Consider the following 17208-nt stretch of genomic DNA (forward strand, 5'->3'; position numbering starts at 1 on the left):
TAATTTCATCCCACTTCTCTCTTTCAATTATAGTTGCTAGTTTTTGATTTAATACTTACAGTATTTTCCATACTTTTTATGATTCATAAAATCTATTTCTTTCAAAAAGCACTTAAATGGTTCTACGTCTGCAGGATTAAAATGTAACCCTGCCTTACATAAAGCTCACAGAATTAATTTCAGAAGAGCACTGCAGTCAGATGAACAAATAATAGGTTGTGACAAAATTAAAATAGTTTTCCACATTGAAACCTGTGTCTTTTTTATTTTTAAAAGTACACTGCTTAAAACTTCTTCAGGATCGGTGTCCAGTCCACGGGACAGTTGAACTAACGTAGGCTAATGTGATTAGCATGAGGTTGTAAGTAACAAGAAGAAAATGTCCCAGGACATAGACATATCTGATATTGGCAGAAAGCTTAAATTCTTGTTAATTGGCTTGGGGGCAGTATTTTCACGGCCGGATGAAAAACGTACCCAATTTAAACAGGTTACTACTCTGTCCCAGAAACTAGAATATGCATATTAGTAGATTTGGATAGAAAACACTCTGAAGTTTCTAAAAATGTTTGAATGGTGTCTGTGAGTATAACAGAACTCATATGGCAGGCAAAAAACTGAGAAAAAGTCAAGCAGGAAGTGGGAAGTCTGGTGCTTGTAGTCCTTTCAAGTGATTGCTTTGACTGTATACAGTGACTTAGGGTTCATTTTGCACTTCCTAAAGCTTCCACTAGATGTCAGCAGTCTTTAGAACGGTGTTTGTAGATTCTATGGTGAATTTGAAGGGAATATCAGCTGTGGTAAACTGGTGTCCCATTATAAGGCATGGGCTCAAGTCACGCGCAATGACTTGGGAGTGAGCTGAGTTCATATTCAATCCTAAAGAGAACGGATAGGTCGGGTTGGAATTTTATTCAAGGTATATGATAAACACAACCTAAAGATTGATTCTATACATCGTTTGACATGTTTCTACAAACTGTAGTATAACTTTTTTGACTTTTCGTTTGGACTAAGTAAGCACGCGCGTAGTGGATTTGGATAGTGAACCTAACGCACGAACAAAATTGATTATTTGGAAATAAATATGAACTTTATCGAACATTTATTGTGGAGCTGGGATACCTGGGAGTGCCTTCTGATGAAGATAATCAAAGGTAAGTGAATATTTATAACGGAATTTCTTAGTTTTATTGACTCCAAGATGGCGGGTTTCTGTTTGCTAGTTGTTAGTGTCATCTGGGCTGTACTCAGATGATTGCAAATTGTGCTTTCGCCGTGAACCTTTTTTGAAATTGGACAAAGCGATTACATTTAGGAGAAGTGTATCTATAATTCTGTGCATAACACTTCTATATTGATCAATGTTTACGATGAGAATTTACGTACTGTGTGCTCATTGTGCTGATTTACTGGGAGGTTTGGAGGGAAAACATTTCTCAACATTACGCGCCAATGTAAAATGCTGTTTTTAGATATAAATATGAACATTATCGAGCAAAACATACATGTATTGTGTAACATAATGTCCTAGGAGTGTCATCTGATGAAGATCGTCAAAGGTTAGTGCTTCATTTAGCTGTGTTTTGGGTTTTTGTGATACATCTAGTTGCTTGGAAAATGGCTGTGTGGTGTTTCTTGTGAAGTTTATGTCCTAACATAATCTAATTTTATGCTTTCGCAGTAAAGCCTTTTTGAAATCGGACAATGTAGTTAGATTAACGAGAAGTGTATCTTTAAAATGGTGTAAAATAGTTGATTGTTTGAGAAAATGGAATTATGAGATTTTAGCTGTTTTAAATTTGGCGCTCTGATTTTCCACTGGCTGTTGTCAAAATCAATCCCGTTAACGGGATGAGAACGGGAAGGGGTCCCATAGAGGTTAATCTAACTGCACTGTCCAATTTCCCTGTGGCTCAGTTGGTAGAGTATGGTGTTTGCAACGCCAGCATGGTGTGTGCAACGCCAGGGTTGTGGGTTCGATTCCCACAGGGGGCCAGTACAAAAAAAATAGTATGAAATGTATGCACTCACTACTGTAAGTTGCTCTGGATAAGAGTGTCTGCTAAATGACTAAAATGTAATTTACAGTAGCTATTACAGTGAAAGAATACCATGCTATTGTTTGAGGAGAGTGCACAATTTTGAACATGAAAAGTTATGAATAAACAAATTAGGCATATTTGGGCAGTCTTGACACAAAATGTTGAACAGAAATGCAATGGTTCATTGGATCAGTCTAAACGTTGCACATATACTGCTGCCATCTAGTGGCAAATCTAAATTGCAGCTGGGCTGGAAAAATGCATTATGGCCTTTCTCTTGCATTTCAAAGATGATGGTTAAAAAAAAATACAAAAGAACGGTTGTTTTTTTTCTTTGTATTATCTTTTACCAGATCTATTGTGTTATATTCTCCTACATTCCTTTCACATTTGGTCCCGTGTGGCTCAGTTGGTAGAGCATGGTGGCTGCAGTGCCAGGGTTGTGGGTTCAATTCCCACGGGGGACCAGTACGGGGGGAAAAAAATGTATGAAATGTATGCATTCACTACTGTACATTGCTCTGGATAAGAGCGTCTGCTAAATGACTTAAATGTACAAAAAATGTACACAAACTTCAAAGTGTTTCCTTTCATACCAAGAATATGCATATCCTTGCTTCAGGTCCTGAGCTATAGGCAGTTAGATTTGGGTATGTCATTTCAGGCAAAAAAGGGAAAGGCTACTTAAGAGTTAACATTGTGTGTGTATAGATAATATTTAAAGACATTGTAAGCATAATGCTCAGCCCTGCTATAATAGTTCACTAAACTACAGAGTATGTTGTTGTCTCTGGCTTTTTTGATATCAGATTCGGAATGAATAATAACAAGGTTTGTGGTAGTTTGAAAGGTCCACCTTAGGCCAGGAGTGTTTCCAATTCACATGACCTGACAAGAAAAAAACCCAGCCCTATAGTCATAGCACAGATGAAAGGGGAAGCTATCTATAATAATGCTATTTTGTCATAGCCTACGAATAGGACCCAGAGTTTTACCTGACCAGGACATGAGATCAGGAAAAACTCCAGGCCACAGAAAAGACGTATTCATTTTGCCACACCACTTTGAACCACACCACGTAAACTACCTCTGGTTTACAAATTTTCTCCATGAGAGATTGTTTGATCCAAACCTACAAAGCTTATTCACATTTACATAAAAACAATTTTACAGCAAGTTTGGATCCAAAATTATTGGTCCATTTATTATCAAGAAATCAAGTTACTCTTGTATCAATAAGAACAATGTCATTACTTTGTGAAAATGTCAGTAGGCTTTTTAGTGATTACTTGGTAAAAGTGATAAGCTATAACAATGCCAGTTAGTATTAGCTGTCTATTTAAAGTGCAGACGTTTCAACCAGGCACACCATTGCTTCCTTCAACATACAAATCTATATAAGGGAGATATAATGGAAACATAAGGAAAACGTAATAACAATAGAAACACATACCTCAGAAAGCTAATAAAGAAAAAAATAACATCTCATCTCAGCATGTTGTTAGTGGGCAGCCCGCATGCAGATGCTTTGAATCAGTGCACTTTAGTGGTACAGTATGATCGTGTTTGGCCTGATGGCTGCTCAGCAGTATGTAGAAGGAAGGGTCATTATTTTGGCAAACTCCTCGTAGTGGACACATCCGTCTGGTCCCACGCCAGTCTCTTTCAGCAGCTCGTCAACTGCAGGGACGTGAGAAGATGACGCCCACACAACTTAATTATAACTCATCAACTCTAGTAATTTCATCACTGGTCTTTGAATGTTTCAAGACGTTTTATGACTACTGGTCATAAAATCATACAATCATCGGTCATACAATCTCTGCCACACATAAAGTACCAGTCAAAAGTTTGGACACACCAACTCATTCAAGGGTTTTTCTTTATTTTTACTATTTTCTACATTGCAGAATAATAGTCAAGACATCAACTATTAAATAACACATAAGGAATCATGTAGTAACCAAAAACGTGTTAAACAAATCCAAATATATTTTAGATTTTAGATTCTTCAAAGTAGCCACCCTTTGACTTGATGACAGCTTTGCACACGCTTGGCATTCACTCAACCAGCTTCACCTGGAATGCTTTTCCAACAGTCTTTAAGGAGTTCCCACATATGCTGAGCACTTGTTGGCTACTTTTCCTTCACCCTGCAGTCCAACTCATCCCAAACCATCTCAATTGGGTTGAGGTCGGGGGATTGTGGAGGCCAGGCCATCTTATACAGCACTCCATCACTCTCCTTCTTGGTCAAATAGCCCTTACATAGCCTGGAGGTGTGTTCAGTCATTGTCCTGTTGAAAAACAAATGATAGTCCCACTAAGCGCAAACCAGATGGGATGGCGTATCTCAGCAGAATGCTGTGGTAGTCATGCTGGTTAAGTGTGCCTTCAATTCTAAATAAATCACAGACAGTGTAACCAGAAAAGCACCATCACATCTCCTCCTCCATGTTTTACGGTGGGAACCACACATGCGGAGATCCTCCGTTCACTTACTCTGCGGTTGGAACCAAAAATCTCAAATTTGGACTCATCAGACCAAAGGACAGATTTCCACCGTTCTTGGCCCAAGCAAGTCTCGTCTTCTTATTAGAGTCCTATAGTAGTGGTTTCTTTGCAGCAATTCGACCATGAAGGCCTGAGAGGTGTCTGTTACTTGAACAATGTGAAGCATTTATTTGGGCTGCAATTTCTGAGGCTGGTAACTCTAATGAACTTATCCTCTGCAGCAGAGGTAATTCTGGGTCTTCCTTTCCTGTGGCGGTCCTCATGAGAGCCAGTTTCATCACAGCACTTAATGGTTTTTGCGACTGCACTTGAAGAAAGTTTCAAAGTTCTTAATTTTCCAGATCGACTGACCTTCATGTCTTAAAGTAGTGATGGACTGTCGTTTCTCTTTGAGCTGTTCTTGCCATAATATGGACTTAGCCCTTTTTGGTAAAAGACCATCTTTTGTATACCACCCCTTCCTCGTCACAACACAACTAATTGGCTCAAATGCATTAAGAAGGAAATATATTCCACAAATGAACTTTAAACAAGGCACACCTGTTAATTGAAATGCATTCCAGGTGACTACCTCATGAAGCTGGTTGAGAGAATGCCAAGAGTGTGCAAAGCTGTCATCAAGGCAAAGGGTGGCTACTTTGAAGAATCTCAAATATAAAATATATTTAGATTTGTTACTCCATATGTGTTATTTCATAGTTTGATGTCTCCACTATTATTCTACAATGTAGAAAATAGTAAAAATAAAGAAAAACCCTGGAATGAGTAGGTGTGTCCACACTTTTGACTGGTACTGTATGTCAAGTGTTTTTCAAGTGTTCAAACAGAATATACAGTATCGGTGTAATAAAGTAACAAAGTAATTCAATTACATTTACTATCATAGAAATGTTGTTAAGTTGGTACAATACTGCACACCCGTGATTCTGGACGTGCGTGGTTTGAACTAACAAACACAATGCACATACATACACTCTACACTCTCTCGTATACATGTGGCATGTGTGTTTTATGACCCTTACCTTCTTTATCAGTGAGCTTCTCTCCCAGCCCGGTGAGCTTGGCCCGGAGCTCCGAGGACAGGATGTAGCCCTTCTTCTGCTTGTCCGTCATCCTCATGGCCTCCAGAATCTCTGCTCTGGGGTCCTCCTGCTGGATCTGCTGGTGCATCATGGTCAGGAAGGTGGAGAAGTCCAGCTCTCCACCCTTATCTAGTGTTACGGAGGGAGAGTGATTGATTGAATGATCGATCAAATTATTGGTTGATTAGAAAATCGATTAATTGAAAGAGAGAGTTTAGCAATGACAAGACATTGAAAGACAGACATGCAGGCGGGCAGACAGACAGATGGGCGGGCAGACAGATGGGCGGGCAGACAGACAGACAGACAGACAGACAGACAGACAGACAGACAGACAGACAGACAGACAGACAGACAGACAGACAGACAGACAGACAGACACATAGACACATAGACACATAGACAGACACATAGACAGACAGACAGACATGCGTACCAATCTTGGAGATTTGCAGGTGTCTGTCCACCTCAATGAAAGTGGGGCTGACCCCCAGGCAGCGCATTACTATAATCAGGTCCTTGGCCTCAATTTTACCCTTGTGCTTCTTGTCATAGAGTGAAAAGCATTCCTTGAATTCTGTGAGAAAGAAGAGGTTGTCACATTTCCTCAGCTCTTCTAGGTATGTCTATGTAGGCTTCTAATGGCTATTCCCCTGAGGTCAAACCATAGAAATAGAATGAATAGAACAGACATCCCCATACAGGTCAATTATGCCATAATAGATGGACTGTCAGACATGTTTTGTGTACCCATGAGTTTACCTGTCAAATTTCCATGGTCACAGGTTTCAAGAGCGTTCTAATCCCTCTAATTCAGTAGGTTCTGTTTAGTTTATTAAGATCACGATTAGCTACTGCACATTGCTGACGACAACAGTGGTAGGCCTGATCACCGACAACGATGAGACAGCCTATAGGGAGGAGGTCACAGACCTGGCAGTGGGGTGCCAAGACAACAACCTCTCTCTCAATGTGAGCAAGACAAAGAAGCTGATCGTGGACTATAGGAAAAGGAGGGCCGAACATAAGACTGCTGAACAACTAATCAAATGGCCACCCAGACTATTTACATTGATCCCCCGTTTGTTTTTACACTGCTGCTACACGCTGTTTATTATCTATGCATAGTGACTTTACAAATTACCTCGACTAACCTGTACCCCCGCACATTTACTCAGTACCGGTACCCCTTGTATATAGCCTCGTTATTGTTATGTACATTTCTTGTGTTACTTTTTGATTCATTCGATTTTGTTTCACTTTAGTTTACTTAGTAAATATTTTACTCTATTTCTTGAACTGTTGGTTAAGGGCTTGTAAGTAAGCATTTCACGGTAAGGTCTACACCTGTTGTATACGGCGTATGTGACAAATAAAATTTGATTTGATTTGAATATTGTTTCTCGCGGACTGAGAGTCCTTTAGCTAACTTTTGGCAAACTCCAAGCGGGCTATCATGTGCCCTATACTGAGGAGTGGCTTCTCTCTGGCCACTCTACCATAAAGGCCTGATTTATGGAGTGCTGCAGAGATGGTTGTCCTTCTGGAAGGTTCTCCCATCTCCACAGAGGAACTCTTGAGCTCTGTGAGAGTGACCTTCAGGTTCTTGATCACCTCCCTGACCAAGGCCCTTCTCCCCCGATTGCTCAGTTTGGCCAGGCGGCCAGCTCTAGGAAGAGTTGGTGGTTCCAAACTTCTTCCATTTAAGAATTATGGAGGCCACTGTGTTCTTGGGGACCTTCAATGCTGCAGAATTTTCTTTGGTACCCTTCCCCAGATCTGTGCCACAACACAACCCTGTCTCGGAGCTCTACAGATAATTCCTGGCTTGGTTTTTGCTCTGACATGCACTGTCAACTGTAGGGCCTTATATAGACAGGTGTGTGCCTTTCCAAATCATGTCCAATCAATTGAAAATACCACAGGTGGACTCCAATCAAGTTGTAGAAACCTCTCAAGGATGATCGATGGAAACAGGATGCACCTGAGCTCAATTTCAATTCTCATAGCAAAGGGTCTGAAAACTCATGTAAATAAGGTATTTCTGTTTTTTAATTTTTAATAATTAGCAAAAATATCAAACCTTTTTTCACTTTGTCATTATGGGTTATTGTGTATAGATTAATGAGGAAAACAAATAATTTAATTAATTTTAGAATAAGGAAGGCTATATTGTAACAAAATGTGGAAAAAGTTAAGGCATCTGAATACTTTCCAAATGCACTGTAAGTACAGAACAGTTATAGACAAGAACAACATAAGATATTACATTACATTTTAAATAAAAAAAATAGAAGTTAGACATAAAGAACATCTTTCTAATATTGAGAAATTAATGGTAAATAATGTATTGTGTCATTTTGGTTGTGTTTCAGATGATTTTGTGACCAATAGAAATTAATGGTAAATAATGTATTGTGTTATTCTGTAGTCACTTTTATTGTAAATAAGAATGGAATATGTTTCTAAATACTTTAACACTAATGTGGATGCTACCATGATTACGGATAATCCTGAATGAAATGTGAATAATGATGAGTGAGAAAAATGCTAACCTCCCCTGTCATTGTAATGGTGAGAGGTTAGCATGTCTTGGGGGTATGATATTTGTCTGTAACTTTCTCATTCATCATTATTCACGATCCATTCAGTATTATTCTTAATCATGGTAGCATAAAACCCACATTAATGTAGAATATTTTATAAAAAATGTTTACATTTTTTTTTATTATTTGACCTTTATTTAACCAGGTAGGCGAGTTGCTAACAAGTTCTCATTTACAACTGCGACCTGGCCAAGATAAAGCAAAGCAGTGCGACACAAACAACAACACAGAGTTACACATGGAATAAACAAACGTACAGTCAATAATGCAATAGAAAAGTCTATATACAGTGTGTGCAAATGAGGTAAAGATTAGGGAGGTAAGGCAATAAATAGGCCATAGAGGCGAAGTAATTACAATTTAGCAATTAAACACTGGAGTGATAGATTTGCAGAAGATGAATGTGCAAGTAGAGATACTGGGGTGCAAAGGAGAAGAAAAAAAAATAACAATATGGGGATGAGGTAGTTGGATGGGATATTTACAGATGGGCTATGTACAGGTGCAGTTATCTGTGAGCTGCTCTGACAGTTGGTGCTTAAAGTTAGTTAGGGAGATATGAGTCTCCAGCTTCAGTGATTTTTGCAATACGTTCCAGTCATTGGCAGCAGAGAACTGGAAGGAAAGGCGGCCAAAAGAGGAATTGGCTTTGGGGGTGACCAGTGAAATATACCTGCTGAAGCGCGTGCTATGGGTGGGTGCTGCTATGGTGACCAGTGAGCTGAGATAAGGCGGGCGTTTACCTAGTAAAGACTTATAGATGACCTGGAGCCAGTGGGTTTGGCGACGAATATGAAGCGAGGGCCAGCCAACGAGAGCATACAGGTCGCAGTGGTGGGTAGTATATGGGGCTTTGGTGACAAAACAGATGGCACTGTGATACCCTGCTCAGCAAATTGGATGCAGTCTATTGGAGGCTATTTTGTAAATGACATCGCCGAAGTCAAGGATCGGTAGGATAGTCAGTTTTACGAGGGTATGTTTGGCAGCATGAGTGAAGGATGTTATGTTGCGAAATAGGAAGCTGATTCTAGACTTAATTTTGGATTGGAGATGCTTAATATCAGTCTGGAAGGAGAGTTTACAGTCTAACCAGACACCTAGGTATTTGTAGTTGTCCACATATTCTAAGTCAGAACCGTCCAGAGTAGTGATGCTGGACGGGTGGGCAGGTGCGGGCAGCGATCGGTTGAAGAGCATGCATTTAGTTTTACTTTCATTTAAGAGCAGTTGGAGGCCACAGAATGAGAGTTGTATGGCATTGAAGCTCGTCTGGAGGTTAGTTAACACAGTGTCCAAAGAAGGGTCAGAAGTATACAGAATGGTGTTGTCTGCGTAGAGGTGGATCAGAGAATCACCAGCAGCAAGAGCAACATCATTGATGTATAACAGAGAAAAGAGTCGGGCTGAGAATTGAACCCTGTGGCACCCCCATAGAGACTGCCAGAGATCCGGACAACAGGCCCTCCGATTTGACACACTGAACTCTGTCTGAGAAGTAGTTGGTGAACCAGGCAAGGCAGTCATTTGAGAAACCAAGGCTATTGAGTCTGTCGATAAGAATGTGGTGATTGACAGAGTTGAAAGCCTTGTCCAGGTCGATGAATAAGGCTGCACAGTATTGTCTTTTATCGATGGCGCTTATGATATCGTTTAGGACCTTGAGCGTGGCTGAGGTGCACCCATGACCAGCTTGGAAACCAGATTGCATAGCGGAGAAGGTACGGTGAGATTCGAAATGGTCAGTGATCTGTTTGTTAACTTAGCTTTCGAAGACTTTAGAAAGGCAGGGTAGGATAGATATAGGTCTGTAACAGTTTGGGTCTAGGGTGTCTTCCCCTTTGAAGAGGGGGATGACCGCGGCAGCTTTCCAATCTTTGGGAATCTCAGACGATAAGAAAGAGAGGTTGAACAAGCTTGTAATAGGGGTTGCAACAATTGCGGCGGGTAATTTTATAAAGAGAGGGTCCAGATTGTCTAGCCCAGCTGATTTGTAGGGGTCCAGATTTTGCAGCTCTTTCAGAACATCAGCTATCTGAATTTGGGTGAAGGAGAAATGGGGGAGGCTTGGGCAAGTTGCTGTGGGGGGTGCAGGGCTGTTGACCGGGGTAGGGCTAGTCAGGTGGAAAGCATGGCCAGCCGTAGAAAAATGCTTATTGAAATTCTCAATTATCGTGGATTTATCGGTCGCGACAGTGTTTCCTAGCCTCAGTGCAGTGGGCAGCTGGGAGGAGGTGCTCTTATTCTCCATTGGCTTTACAGTGTCCCAGAACCTTTTGGAGTTCGTGCTACAGCATGCAAATTTCTGTTTGAAAAAGCTATCCTTTGCTTTCCTAACTGCCTGTGTACATTGGTTCCTAACTTCCATGAAAAGTTGCATATCCAAGGGGCTATTCGATGCTAATGCAGAACGCCACAGGATGTTTTTGTGCTGGTCAAGGGCAGTCAGGTCTGGAGTGAACCAAGGGCTATATCTGTTCCTGGTTCTACATTTTTTGAATGGGGCATGCTTATTTAAGATGGTGAGGAAAGCACTTTTAAAGAATAACCAGGCATCCTCTACTGACAGAATGAGGTCAATATCCTTCCAGGATACCCGGGCCAGGTCGATTAGAAAGGCCTGCTCGCTGAAGTGTTTTAGGGAGCGTTTGACAGTGATGAGGGGTGGTCGTTTGACCGCAGATCCATTACGGATGCAGGCAATGAGGCAGTGATCGCTGAGATCCTGGTTGAAGACAGCAGAGGTGTATTTGGAGGGCAGGTTGGTCAGGATATCTATGAGGGTGCCCGTGTTTATGGATTTGGGGTTGTACCTGGTAGGTTCATTGAAAGTTTGTGTGAGATTGAGGGCATCTAGCTTAGATTGTAGGACGGCTCTGAACATAGTTGGAAGATAGTTGGGGGGCAATCTATTCACATATGGTGTCCAGGGCACAGCTGGGGGCTGAAGGTGGTCTATAGCAAGCGGCAACGGTGAGAGACTTGTTTCTGGAAAGGTGGATTTTTTAAAGTACAAGCTCGAATTGTTTGGGCACAGACCTGGATAGTATGACAGAACTCTGCAGTAGATTGCAACTCTGCCCCCTTTTGGCAATTCTATCTTGTCGGAAAATGTTATAGTTAGGGATGGAAATTTCTGGATTTTTGGTGGCCTTCCTAAGCCAGGATTCAGACATGGCTAGGACATCCGGGTTGGCAGAGTGTGCTAAAGCAGTGAATAAAACAAACTTAGAGACGAGGCTTCTAATGTTAACTTGCATGAAACCAAGGTTTTACGGTTACAGAAGTCAACAAATGAGAGTGCCCGGAGAATGGGAGTGGAGCTAGGCGCTGCAGGGCCTGGAATAACCTCTACATCACCAGAGGAGGAGTAGGATAAGGATACGGCTAAAGGCTAAAGGCTATAAGAACTATTATTTAGTTCTTTAGAAACATATTTTATTCTTATTTACAATAAAAATGACTCCAAAATGACACAATACATTATTTACCATTAATTTCTATTGTGCACAAAATCATCTGAAACGCAACCAAAACAAACAGCAAATGCATCAAACAAATGTGTAAAGTCACAAGCTTTATGTAGTTATTGCATGCTATGAATAAGGGATCAAATACTTAACTATTTACTACTTTAATACACATATAAGTGAATTTGGCCCAATACTTTTGGTCCCCTAAAATGAAGGGACTATGTACAAAAAGTGCTGTAATTTCGAAACGGTTCAACCTATATGGATGAAAATACCCTCAAATTGCACTTGACAGTCCAAACCCATAGTCATTGTACATTTCAAATGCCGGGGTACAGAGCCAAAACAACAAAAAATGTGTCACTGTCCCAACACTTTTGGAGGTCACTGTACAGATTCATGTTCTTATATACAGTACAGTTAAATTAAATATTTAGAAAGAGGAGAGGCGCTGTGATAGAATATGTTTATCTGTTTTTTTTAAGTTAAAGTTGCTTTTGGCCTGAGTATCCTCTGGTGGCAGAGCATTCCACGATGACATGGCTCTATACATAACTGTGTGACACTGTCACAACTTCTGCCGAAGTCGATGCCTCTCCCTGTTCGGGCAGTGTTCGGCGGTTGACGTCACCGGTCTTCTAGCCATCGCTGATCCATTTCTCATTTTCCATTTGTTTTATTTTTCCAACACACCTGGTTCTCATTTCCCTCATTATGTGTTACCGCATTAACCCCTTGTTCCATGTGTCTCTCATCAGGCCGGTGGTGGCTGGCCCGCTCCAGGAGTCTGAGGTGCGGGAGGTTCCTCCACCCCCTCTGGACATCGAGGGGGCCCCGGCGTACTCCGTTCGTTACATACTGGATTCGAGATGTCGGGCGAAGGGCCTTCAGTACCTCGTGGACTGGGAGGGGTATGGTCCGGAGGAGAGATGCTGGGTTCCGGTGGAGGACGTGTTGGACCCTTCAATGCTGCGGGAGTTCCACCGTCTCCATCCGGATCGCCCTGTGCCTCGCCCTCCGGGTCGTCCCCGAGACCGGTGTCGGCGCGCTTCTCCTTGTTCGGGCGGTCGACGTCGCCGGTCTTCTAGCCATCGCTGATCCATTTTTCATTTTCCATTTGTTTTGTCTTGTTTTCCAACACACCTGGTTCTCATTTCCCTCATTATGTGTTGTGTATTTAACCCTCTGTTCCCCCCATGTCTTTGTGTGGTATTGTTTATTGTAAGTGCATGTGCACATATGTTTGACTGGTGTGCGTCGGGTTATTATACCCATATTTTGTATTTTCTTATGCCATTGGGTTCACTATTAAACTGCTCCGGCTATTTACCAAGTTCTGCTCTCCTGCGTCTGACTTCCCTGCCACCAGTTACGCACCCCTTACAGACACATTAAATCTGTTTTTGGTTAGGGTACCGATGAAACCCATCGTGGCATGTCTGGTGGGGTATGTATGTCTGTTTGAAGTGTATGCAAATAGATTATACAAGTGGTTAGGCATTTTCAACATACAAATGTTTCTTAAAAGACTAGAAGGGAAGTAGTCTTTCAAGGTTGTGGGTTAAAGAGAAATTGACTATCATGCATGTTGTTGATGTTAGTTTTGTGTGCAGTTAAGGGCAAGGCGTGCTGTTAAACTCACTGTGTTAAGCATAAGGCCCGTTCATCTCAGACTGAACTAGCCAACAGATCCCCAAGCTTCCTGTGTAGATTAAGACATCACGAAGCCAGCGTGAGACAAGGCTCGAAAAACATACCTCAATCCAGGGATGAGAAATGTGTTGTACTCCGAATTGTCCCATTATCCCAACTGTTACACTGAGAAAATGATCATGCTAGTTAGCAGATAACAGTTGTCCAATCTTCTCTGTGTAACAGTGGTGATAATGGGACAATTCAGAGTACAACGCAGTTCTCATCCCTGGATTGAGGTACGTATTCCGAGCCATATTTTGTCTTAATCTACAAAGGAAGCCTGTCCAACTTTAGCGCAGTTCTAAGCAAGCAAATTGGATCTGCTGGCTTAAACTGAACTAGAACATTATACTCTTCAATGGGAGATACAGGTCAGTCTTAATCGAGGCAGTATCTGCAGTCACCGCTCATTAATCTTTGAGGGATTACAGCCGTCAGGATCTGGTTCAATCACACAGAGGAGAGCACAGGCTGCCTACTGAAAGGCAAACAAAAGGGCCATAGAAATATATATGGGTTGCATGGTGCACTGTATACTAGCCCTTGATCATGACTCTCAGTTCCATTACATTATACATAAGAGTCATTGGACGAAGGCGTCTTCTGTACAGGGGAGTTTTGTTAAGAGCCCCAACGCTGGGTCTGAACATTAACACGAATTGTTTGTGGTACGTTTTTGGAAGCATAAGGACCTTATCTTTCATATCAGCAAAACATTTTTTTTTTAAATAAGGTGAAATTGATACAAACCTTTATAAGGTTAGGATTAGTGTTCCCACACAGCCATATATTCATGTATACAGCGCATGTTTACGTAAGACAGAGGGCCCACCTGTGCTAACTAGCTATCTAGCATGCTCGAAACACCTGTGTGTAACGGAAGTAGGCCGCCAGAAACGTGTTGTCACTGAAAAATACTGTTGGCTGCAACTGTGATGACGCTGGTTAAAACAGTAAGAGTATATTTTGCATTTGTGAAATTATTTTCATGTGAGATGTTTCTAGAACCTATTGCAATCAAGAATTAATTCATGTTTAGATGGAGTATTTGGCTGTTTTGGCTGCCAGAGTCAGTCAACCTCTGAAAATAACTTGTCCTTGGACCTAAAGGTAACGTTAGGAACCTTAATTAAGAGTACATCTTGGGCTAGATGCATACATGATGCATGATAGCACCAATCAGACATAGTATTGTATATTAGTAGGCTATATATTGGTATACATAAACTAGTCCTCCACAGTCTGTAATATCCTATTCAAAATATTGTTGAACAGTTTTATGATCTACATTTGACAAGAAAATAAACTATCAAAAGACTGGTGATATAAGTGATGCATTGTGTGTGTCTTCTCAACAGGAACGTTGACACAAATGGGGTGCATTGTGTTGTGGCAGGCACACGGAAAATTACGTGGAATAAAAGTCTGTTCATATCAACATCCAGCAATAAGAAGTAGTCCTGGAATGTAGGCTTCTGTAAACTTGTAGTAGTTTTCATTTTATTCGCCAATTTCTTGAGTATAGATCAGAGACTATCAAAACCGCAATCATCAAGACAGTGGACATTCTCAGACAGTAACGCAAAGTAAAACAATTATAAACAGGTTGTGCATACCAGGAATTCAATTAAATATATATGCACGATTATTTTGACATGTGATAAACAATCCTGCCTTCCGCCGTACTCGCCTAAAACGATCACCTGTATCCAATTCAACATAGCGTGCGCAATATGTGCACACAGCCTAACGCGTCTTACCATTTATTTGGTCTTGAGTCAGGAACTTTGCCTGTAACAAAACAAGAGAAGCACGTCACTTTTATATGCAACTATTTATAGTGGATGCTACATCTAACTATGAGCCAACTATTGTACATAACAACGATTTAACTGGAATAACTTGCTTACCATCGTGGTTACGCTCAGTCAGTGCTCCTAGTCACACTCGACGTGTCAGGTCCGCTTGTTTTACCTGCGTGAGTAACCTTTATTTTGAAGTTTGCATTATTGATACAGTGTTGCCATGAGCACGTGGTGAACTAGACCCCACACCAACTATAGGCTACTATGGTATTTATCTCCGATCACCATGAAACGGTCTATCACAATAAAGGCACAATCCTTAATTTGTTTTAGCCGAAAGACCCACCACTTGGTTTGCTGTAGGGCTGGATAAATGTTCCCTAACCTACTAACGTTACTCTCAAATTCGTAACTGGAAGAAGCTATGGATGCAGAATGGCATCGCGTTTTTATATAGTTCGAAACATTTAACGTTATATTGTTTGGTTACAAAGACAAAGGATTCATAAGTAGTTTATGGACTATAGTTGTTTATAAATCCGTAATAATAGTAGCCCAACCAGCAGCAAGACGGCAGTATTAGGCTATTCGTTTTACATCGTTTTTCATTTTACGTCCGACTTATATTTGCACAGCCGGAAATACACTGGTGTCCGCCGTGGACCGGCTCGTAAATAAAACATCCTGCATTCAGGCTGAAAATGTGTCAGTTTCTTCCTTAACTCGATTTAATTGATCGTCGTAGGAAAATAAAACTGGGAAAATGCAGTATGTGTAGGGGAGAGATGTTATGCCGAAATGCTCCCCCTGCCAGAATTCTCCCCCCCTTCGCGTGAACGCGCACGCACTCAAATCTTCATTGCTGCGATTTGCTTGCTTGTTGAGATTTCTGATCAGTTAGGCTGCGTTTCATTTTATTTTTATGTCGGATTGATCGATAGGGAGGCACAAGTAATGTCTGCAGTTTTCGGTTTGGCTATGTGTTTCAAGTGTATCAGTCTATAAATAAATATCTTTGCCAAAATGTGTCATCTCTCCCATGTCTTATTCGACAAGTAGTTGTTCTGAAATGTTTATTGCTTGCCTACTTTTTACTCCCTCCTCTATGTTTAATAGAACACACATACATTAATTAATCATTTCGGTTGCCTATCCTGACGTGAAGTTTGTTCTGTAGAAAGTATTTGACTCAAGCCACAAAATTAAGGAAATTAGGGGGGGGGGGATTTCGACAAGGCCATTTTATTGCTTGCCAAAATTCTTTCCCCCCTTCTATATTGGGACTGCAAGGCCTGGCACACTTCAGAATCATTTTGGTGGCCTATCATGCCCTCTGATGTGTGTCACATGAAGTATTAGTCTCTAGTCACAAAAGGAAGTGGTTATTTCAGCAGTAATAGTTTTTAGAGCCCTCTACTGTTCTCTCTACCCATCCCTCAATCCCCCATCCCATCGTGCTATTCCCTCTTATGGCTTTTCCCCCCAAAAAATTTACACTATCTGTTTTAATTTTTAAGAATGTAGGTACAGTAGTAATAATAAAATAATAATAGTAAATAAAAAATTGTACTCTGGGTGAAAAAGAAATATATAAATATATAAGTCAACATGAGTACATATCCATAATTACAGTAAACTGTTATAATAATAGAAACAAAAGTAAAATATAAATAAATGCATAATATTATAATAAACAGAACTATGACTGAATGTGCCTCCATGAGGAATCTCCTCCCCAATAGGTCCATTCGCCCTCAATAGGACACCCCCATCACCTCCACCATCCCCATTAACCACCCCCATCCCTCAACCTGTAATTTAAATAGATTTTTATTTGGATTTCATGTAATGGACATATACAAAATAGTCCAAACTGGTGAAGTGAAATGAAAAAAAGAACTTGTTTCAAAAAATTCTAAAAAATAAAACATTGAAAGTGGTGCGTGCATATGTATTCACCCCTTTTGCTATGAAGCCCCTAAATAAGA

The 17208-nt window shown here is 40.9% G+C and overlaps 1 protein-coding gene across 2 annotated transcripts; it reads right to left on the reverse strand.

Annotated features, from left to right (window-relative positions):
• Positions 1-3210: 3210 nt before the first annotated feature.
• calml4b (calmodulin-like 4b) lies at positions 3211-16019 on the reverse strand. 2 transcript variants are annotated; one of them, XM_029758370.1, is made up of 5 exons: positions 15326-16019; positions 15176-15206; positions 6078-6218; positions 5582-5770; positions 3211-3725 (listed from the first exon to the last, which is right to left on the reverse strand). In XM_029758370.1, exons 1-5 carry the CDS (start codon positions 15326-15328, stop codon positions 3628-3630), a joined length of 462 nt encoding a protein of 153 aa, XP_029614230.1. In that variant the 5' UTR covers positions 15329-16019; the 3' UTR covers positions 3211-3627. The 2 variants fall into 2 exon arrangements, with proteins under 2 accessions (XP_029614230.1, XP_029614231.1); XM_029758371.1 differs by lacking the exon at positions 6078-6218 and having other exon boundaries at positions 3610-3725.
• Between the last annotated feature and the right edge of the window lie 1189 nt (positions 16020-17208).

Source organism: Salmo trutta, chromosome 7 (assembly GCF_901001165.1).
Source record: "Salmo trutta chromosome 7, fSalTru1.1, whole genome shotgun sequence".
In the NCBI taxonomy this organism is placed as follows: Eukaryota; Metazoa; Chordata; class Actinopteri; order Salmoniformes; family Salmonidae; genus Salmo; species Salmo trutta.